We start from the raw sequence: 7,816 nt of genomic DNA, 5'->3' as shown, positions 1-7,816 counted from the left end.
GGGCGGGCTGGGACCGTAAGGGCCAGACCCTCCACACTGCAGGCACAATGATGCCGCAGTACCACGAGGCCTTGGCCCACCTGGCGCAGCCTTGCCCCACAGGCGCGGACCTGTGGCCTGGGCCGCTGGTGTGGAGTGAGCAGGGAGCTGCAAAAGGCTCAGGCCAAGAAGGGGATGTGGGGGGAGAGGGAGCTGGCTGGGGATGGTGGGCGAGGTGGCTGCTGGAGTGGTGACCAAAGCCCCACCGGCTTCCCTGCTGGGGGATGTAATGGCTGCAAGGCCTTTACGTGGATGTGAGGGGACAAGGTCATGGTGAAGAGACGCAGGGAGGGTTTTTACTGCATGGCGAACGTGCTCCGGTCATGCAGTCGGGTAGATGACGGGGTGGAGGCATGCAGTCCAAGGCCAAGAGGCACCACCCGTACACAGGGGAGGTGCCACGTGGACAAAAAATTCACTGTGAGGACAGTCAAGCATTGAAACGGGGACCCAGGGAGACTGCGGGGTCCCTGGAGGTTTTTGAGGGTTCAAGCCCTGGGCAACTTGATCTGAAGTCATTGCTGACCCTGCTCCTCCTGCCGGGTCTTGGAGTAGAGTCCTCCCAAGTCCTCTCCAACCTGAATGCTCCCCAGGTGCCTCTACAGCGTTGGGATCCTGTAGATTGCTCTCATATCTTCCCCAGAGCATCCCTCCTGGCGCCCAAGCTGTGGTTCCTGAGCCATGAGCATGTCTGCGCTGCTGTCCTTGGCCTTGGTTGTCATCGGTTAGCCATTTCCAAAGGTCGCTTGCTGCTCATCTTCCCCAGCTTGGTGCTGGCCCGTGGCTGTTCCCACCATTCCTGGTCCAGCAGCCCTCTTCGCTTGTGTCTGTTCTCTGCTTCCCAAGGAGCCTGGAAGGAAAAGAGGAAACTCCAGTCTTGTTGGTTCCTAATGAGAACTCTGCTCTGAATGCTGCTTGCAGATAGCCGCAGGAGCGGGCAAGTCTGTGCGGTGCAATTGCTTGCGCGGGAGATTACACCCTCAATAACGCCTGCTACAGCGGGTCTAACACCATCCAAATCCACACCCAGCACGCTTACCTCTCATGGAGGCCATAGTCTACCCACCAAGATGGAAGGAAACATCACTGCTTCCTCCTTTCCATGCTCTGCGTTAGCTGAAAGCACATCTTCCAAACGTGGAACCCCTTCACCATCTTCCCAGCTGCTGGCTCAAGTATTTCTTTGGTGATTGCCAGGCCTGGACCCACTCAAATACTTGGGGAATAGTCAGCTCTGTCCCCTCCGCCAGGCTGAGCGAGGCTGGGCAACAGATGTGTCCCTTTGGGCACGTCCAGATGTGACAGACCCGTCCCTGCTACTTTCCTCTTCTTATTTCCTCCCCCACCTTAAATTCGTGTTGCCCCAATTCTTCCGTTTCAGCTGAGGCTTTTTACACGGCAGCTTTTTGTTTCTTTTAGCACCTTACTCACTTCTGCCGCCTAAAAATCCATGCCCCCAGGCTGGTCTGGGCTGCAGGAGCTTTGGCTTTGCAGGCACCTCTTGGTCTGATAAGCATCCAGCATTGTCCTCCAGCAAGGAGAAGGCTGATGGCTGTGAGCTTGGTGCCCCAGCAGTGGGTGGACGGGGCTGCAGGGAGCTGGGGGTCTTCTCTGTTGGCTCCTGGGTGCTCTGGGTGAAAGCATCGGCACGAGTTGAGCTCGCAGTGTTAGACATGCCCTCCCTGCGCTTCCCAGGCTGGACTTTGGATTAGCATTCCTGGGTTCAACCATCCCAAACTCACGCCCCAAACTGGGAGATCAGTGGCCACAGCCAGATTTGGACCTGTTTTCCTTTCCTGGTGGTGTTTCCAAGTGCTCTTCCAAGCTCGTGGTAGAGGTGACCCTTCTCCCGTGGTTACAGGGACTCTGGGAGCTGGGGCTTTAGAGGAGTGAAGCGGTGGGGTACTGGGTAATGCAGGAGACATGCAGCCCCATGTGGCAAAATGACGGGGAGCCCTTGGTCCACCCTGGGACCCTGGCTCTGCCTGGGGCAGGCGAGGGGCCAGGGCTGGTGCTGGCAACGTCCCCATCCCCGTGGGTGCCCGGAGCCACACCCTGGGCTGTGCCCGGCTCCTCTTCACGCCGAGCAGGCGGCAATCCTGCCGTGTGTCACCACCCGGCGCGGAGGCCGCAGAGATGGCTGCGCTGGCTCGGAGCGTCCTAGTGACGGGGTCCAACCGGGGCATCGGGCTGGAGCTCGTGAGGCAGCTCGCTGCCAGCCCCCGGCCCCCCCAGCACATCTTTGCCACCTGCCGCGACCCCGAGGGTCCGAGAGGGAAGGTCAGTGCAGGCGCAGGGCATGGGGATGGTCCCAAGCCAGGAGGGCGAAGGGAATTTGTGGTCCCAGCAGCTCTGCCGGCTCTCTGCCAGATCTGGCCCTGGCTCAGTGGTCCAGCAGTGGGGGCAGGAGTGCTCCGGCGGGGTCTCATAACCCCCCAGCCCTGTGCTTACGGCATAGCCTGACCCAGCCAGGCGGGATGAGGCTGGAGGGGCAGACATGGTGCCCATGTCCTCAGTGCTTGCTCCTGGCCGTGCCGATGGCCGGCCAACCCCTTCTCCATGCTGGGATCACCCAGGACGGGGGGCAATGCCTGAGCCCAGCAGCACCCCTTCTCCTGCCGGCCACGGGGATGCCACCGTGCCCTGTCCGCTGGGAACAGCCCCGCACACCTTGCCCAGCAAAAGCAAAGCCACCCTGTCCCGGCTCCAGCTGCGGTGACCTGGGAGCAGGGGTGGGAGACCTGGCCGTGCCGCTGGTGACTTCTAACCTCCTCCCTCGCTCCATCACTTTGTTTCCAGGCCCTGCGAGAATTAGCTGCCCAGCACCCCAGCATCAAACTGGTCCAGCTAGGTATGGAGCAATCTCCCTCCTTGTATTCGGCATTGCTTCTAGCCCTCTGCTCGCTTCGGGGACAGGACTGGGGGCAGCTTCGTTGGGCAGCCTGCCTTAACGCTGGCAGCCAGGCAGCTCCAGCCCTGCCAGGCGGGGAGGGATGGGCACACATTTGGGCAGGCTTCCCCCTCCAAGCAGAGCTGTCCTCTGGCTGGAAGCAGTCAAACCAGCTTCAGAGGCAGGCAGAGGTGGGTCCGGACACCTCAGATGAGCGAGTTTCATGGGAAAGGCATGACCTCTGTTCCCAAAGATGCTAAATACAGTGCCCGAGTTTTGGGCCGGGACATGCAGGTTCGCAAAGCGAAGCAAGGCAGGGCACAGCAAGCACGCTTGCTGGATGGTTCCTAAGAAGGAGGGTTGGTTTGGGGTCTGTTTGGAGGTGACCACGGTCGGCATTTCCTTTGCTGCTGGTAAAAAGGGAGAAAAGAAATAGGCTAAAAGGATGCATATGGGAAATCTGTCCTTGTGGTGGTGGTGGTGGTATCCCAGGTTGATGCTCAGGCCTGGAGGCATGCTCCGGTTCAGGATGCCCGCAGCCTGGACTGGGGAGATGTCCTTTCCCTGCTCCCGTGGAGGCAGGCCAGATTCGGTGGCCTTTGTCAGCAGCGCTGGGGAGCAGCGAGAGAAGGTGGCAAACAGACCTGGACAGCACGGGGACTTGGGGAAGGAAAGGGAGAGCAGCCAGGGCAGCGCTTGGTGTTGCCAAAGTTGGGGTATTTCTTCCAAGGAGACAAGAGTTTGTTCCTTCAGCAAATGTGGCTGGCCTAGCACTAAAAACGTGCTGATCCCACATGCCTGGCTCCTTTGAGCAATGACTCAGCTGGTCTAAACAGAGCAATTAATCATTCACCAAAGCGACAGAAAGATCCCTCACACGTGGTGGAGTGATGGAGCCTTGAACTCTGTTTGGTCATTATCCAAAGAGAAGTCACTAAAAAGCACCCTGTGATATGTCCTGCAGCTGGCCATGCATGTCCTCTCAAATCCCAAGGCTCCATCCCCTCACGCACGGCAGCCCCACAGCAGATTATCTCATCAAATTCCCCCAAAATGTTTTTATGACACCTCTACAGAGGTCCGTGCTGCACAAGGCAAGGTGGTACAAGTCCTGGGCCACTCGAATACTTGCTTACCACCATAAAGCCACCGGGCTAGTTAAAAATGCCAGGAAAAAGGATTGTTCTGCTGCTCATCAGTGTACAAAATACTCCAAGAAGGGAATCTTCAGCCTTGCAAACCTTTGCTAAGTCAGTCTTGTCTAAGCATGAGAACGGAGACACAGCTCGAGGGCGAAAGTGTTGCAAAAAAGAAATCTAGCTCTGCGATCCCCGCCACGTGGCAGGCTCATCAGATTAGCACCTGCAAAAAACGTTGCAGAAACGTGTGCGGGGAGCAAAGGCACACTCCAACATGCCCAGACGCAGGAATATTCATGGTTCTTAAGGGCTCGGTGGTGCATTTGGGATATTAAAAGGCAATATATAAAGTTTAATGTTGGCTTAACCGTCCCATTTCAGATCCTGAAGGTGTTTAGATAACCCCTTTTAAATCAACAGTGGCCACTTCAGTGGGGCGAGCGCCTGGTAGGGGATGCACATCCTAACAAGCAAACCCGAAAGCTGAACATAAACTTAAAAAATACCACTCTTATTGCTTTAGCCAAAAAATCCTGCAGTCAAAGCATGGCGGATTTTCAAAGAGATACCAATATTTAAGTGAAGAAAAAGGCACTGGAAATGCTTACCCCTGTTAGCACAATTTCAGGGAGGTCAGTTGTTTCTGGTTGCTTGAGAGGGGTTGTCCCCACAGCCTGGCCAGAGCATCTGTAAGGATGGGGAGGTTCAGACTCGGAGCCTGCAAACAAATACTGCAGGTTAGATCCCAAATCTTTTATTACTTGCACTCACCTCAGCTCATCTGTCAGCTCCAAATCCTCGTTGGTAACAATGTCAAGCAAAAAGATCTAAAGAAAAAAAAAAAAAGAAAGGAAAAAAGGAAGGATTTTGCATACAAATGGCTGCAAAGCTATGGGAAGTCGTGTTGTGGAAGATCAATTTAAGCACGAACTGTTAAAAAAGGCAAAGATAACTCTAAATGATCACTCAGAACAGATATCAACCAGAAAAGATCTTCACGTAATTCAAAATAAAATTAATAAAATATTAACAGCTCCTATAGGTGCTGTGCAGTACAGGAGGGCTCCAAGAGTGTAGTTAGGTTGTTTCCCCAAAGATGGTGTCTCCTTAAAATGTGCCAATCCAACTGCGTTGGCTCCTGGTGGAAATGAAACTGGGAGCCTCAGTGTGCAAGGAGCGAGCGTCCCTTGTGCAATCATAAATTCCTTGAATACAGAAAGCAAATGCAGCTAAGTTCTTCTTACCAGTAGCCTCCATATGACCAAAAAGGAGCCGAATCGCAGTTTAATTCAGCTAAGGCTGCGAAACCAAGAGGTGGGGACAAACTGTTGCTCATTTCGATGTGTTTAACACCCTGACCTGCTAAACCTGGTCCTTTCTTTTTGTGTAATGCTGGTTTAAAGGAGCCATTCCAGCCACAGCACGCCTTCCAGTGGACGCTGCGTGGCCCGCTGGAGCTCTCCTCCACTTTGCTTTTCGCCCCGGCAGACACGGTGAACTTGCCGAGCATCCGAGGGGCCGTACGGGCTGTGGGGTCTCATCTGAAGGACCAGGGCTTGAACCTGCTCATCAACAACGCGGGCGTCAGCTCGCACGCCACGCTGCACTCCCTAGATTCGCGGGAGATGCTCTCCGCGTTTGCCACCAACGCGGTCGGGCCACTCCAGGTTGCCAAGGTACGTGTGGACCTTTCGGGTTTCTCCTGCTTGGGGAGATGTTCCCCATGGCAAAGGTGCCCTCAGCTTGGGGGGGTTCTCGCTCTCTCAAATGAGGCAGACTGATGGGGGCAAGACCAGGACCGCGGGTCTCCTCTGCCCACCCAGAGGAGCAGGGAGGCAGCTCACCCCAGCCCCAGCATCTCCCATGCTTCGCTCCTCCCCAGCTGGAGCTCCTGCCTGCTCCGGGCTGGCCGTGCCGGCTCGCTCCTTCCCTGGGGAAGGGAAAGGCTGGAGCCTGGCCCGTCCTTGGGGCGTCCTCCCCATCCACTGCCCTTCTGCCGGGGGTGTCTGTCCAACTGCTCATCCACAGTCTGCGACAGAGACCTCCAGGGCGGTCCCCAAGCTTGGGGCTTGTCACGTATTAACAGAGCGTCGGTGTCTTTGTGTCAGGAATTTCTGCCGCTCCTGGAGAAGGCGGCGAAGGGCGCGGGGAAGGAGGGGCTGAGCTGCAGCAGGGCCGCAGTCATAAACATCTCCACCAAACTGGGCTCCATCGGGCTGTGCCTCGGGGTGCTGGAGGCCCCCATGTACCCGTACCGTGCCAGCAAGGTGAGGTGCCAGGGGAGGTGCTGGGGATGCTCTGCTGTGCACCGTGCCCGTGGAGGGGAGCCCAAGGGGGCACCCACCTGTCCCAGGCCACCCACCCCCTGCCTGGTTCTCCCAAGCGTAAGCACGGAGACCGAGAACAGCAGCAGCCGGGACTGAGCCTTTCAGGCGGGTTGTGCCGATGCTTTACCCCAGGGCAAAGTCCCATTTCCCACCTCTACAACCATTTCCTGGCTGGGAAATGTCCCCCCCTCCTGCCCACCCGCGCCCCGAGTCGTGCTGGCACGGCGGTGCCTCTTCCAGGCTGCCCAGAACATGGTGACGAGGTGCATGGCTGCAGAGCTCCAAGACAAGGGCATCTTGTGCACGGCCATCCATCCTGGCTGGGTGAAGACCGACATGGGGACAGAGAAGGTACTGGGCTGTGCAGGGGAGGGCCAGCAGGACCCGTGCTGTACCCTCACCTCTCGGGGAGGGCAGGGGCACTTGGGGCAGGGGATGTTGTGTGATGCTGTGGGCTGCCAGGACCATCTCCTGGGACGGAGCAGGCAGGGAGCAGGCAGCAAGCTGCAACGTGCCAAGTGCACAGGATAGCCAGCCCTGTCCCCCCCACCCAGCACAGAGAGCAGGGGGGGGCGGCAGTATGGAAAAATGCCCCCACGAGCACCCTGGCTGCTGTTCCCCAGGCCGTGCGCCCTCCAGTCTGCCCAAGCCCGGCTGCTTTCTGTGCTGGTCGCAGCCCACGGCAGTGACACTGCGCCTGGTCCTCTTCTGCAGGCACCCCTGACGGTGGAGCACAGCGTGCGGGGCATCCTGACCGTGCTGGCCAGCCTCTCGCGGGACACCTCCGGAGCCTTCCTCGACTGGGAAGGGAACAGTCTGCCCTGGTGACGGACAGACGGATGGCGTCTCTTGCCCACGCTGCAGCCTCCTGCTCGCTGGCTCACCCCTCCGCGTGGTCACCCCGCTCACCCTCAGCCTGCTCCGGGCTGCCAGGGAGAGGGGAAGGGCACGGGAAGCAGCCTCTCTCCCCCTTCCCCACCCCACGCACGGCCCTGCAGCCCCCTTGTACCCCCCACCTCCGTAAACGCCAGGAACTGACACCTCTCTGCTCCGTCTCCGCACCCCCAGCCTCAAACCTCCCGGCCGAGCCTGGCACCCACTCCCCCTGTGCTGCCCGATTGCCATGCGTCCGTCTGTCCCGCCTGCGACCAAGCATCCCCCGACTGAGGGGAGAGGGCAGCCGGTCCCTGCGACCCCCAGCCCTTCGGGCACCCCAGGCTGAGCACAGCCCTGGGGGTGCCCCCGCAGCCGGGCAGGGGGAAAGCCAGCCTTGTGGGTGCTCGGGATGTTCGCCAGCCCTGCGGATGCCGGGGAGATCTCTCTCCCCCCGGGAGGGGACGTCTCCAGAGGGTGGTCACGATGCCATGGGACCCACAGGTTGTCACTCGTGGGACCCCCGCGACAACTGTGGGGGGGGGGGG

At 58.5% G+C, this 7,816-nt stretch overlaps 1 protein-coding gene across 1 annotated transcript; it reads left to right on the top strand.

Annotated features, from left to right (window-relative positions):
• The first annotated feature begins 2,175 nt into the window (after positions 1–2,175).
• On the top strand, positions 2,176–7,223 carry LOC103908400 (C-factor). Its single transcript, XM_009290774.1, has 6 exons — positions 2,176–2,319; positions 2,839–2,890; positions 5,557–5,744; positions 6,177–6,335; positions 6,636–6,746; positions 7,110–7,223. The coding sequence occupies exons 1-6, from the start codon at positions 2,176–2,178 to the stop codon at positions 7,221–7,223; spliced, it is 768 nt and encodes a 255-aa protein (XP_009289049.1).
• The last annotated feature ends 593 nt before the right edge of the window (positions 7,224–7,816 follow it).

The sequence above is a fragment of the Aptenodytes forsteri genome, unplaced genomic scaffold, assembly GCF_000699145.1.
Source record: "Aptenodytes forsteri isolate BGI_AS27 unplaced genomic scaffold, ASM69914v1 Scaffold14, whole genome shotgun sequence".
Lineage (NCBI taxonomy): Eukaryota > Metazoa > Chordata > Aves > Sphenisciformes > Spheniscidae > Aptenodytes > Aptenodytes forsteri.
This window is presented reverse-complemented; position numbering and strand designations above follow the sequence as displayed.

Coding starts and splice junctions, on each gene's coding strand:
- LOC103908400 (XM_009290774.1), top strand. CDS start 2,176: ATGGCTGCGCTGGCTCGGAGCGTCCTAGTGACGGGGTCCAACCGGGGC. Junction 2,891..5,556: donor CATCAAACTGGTCCAGCTAG/GTATGGAGCAAT, acceptor TCGCCCCGGCAG/ACACGGTGAACTTGCCGAGC. Junction 6,336..6,635: donor ACCCGTACCGTGCCAGCAAG/GTGAGGTGCCAG, acceptor TGCCTCTTCCAG/GCTGCCCAGAACATGGTGAC.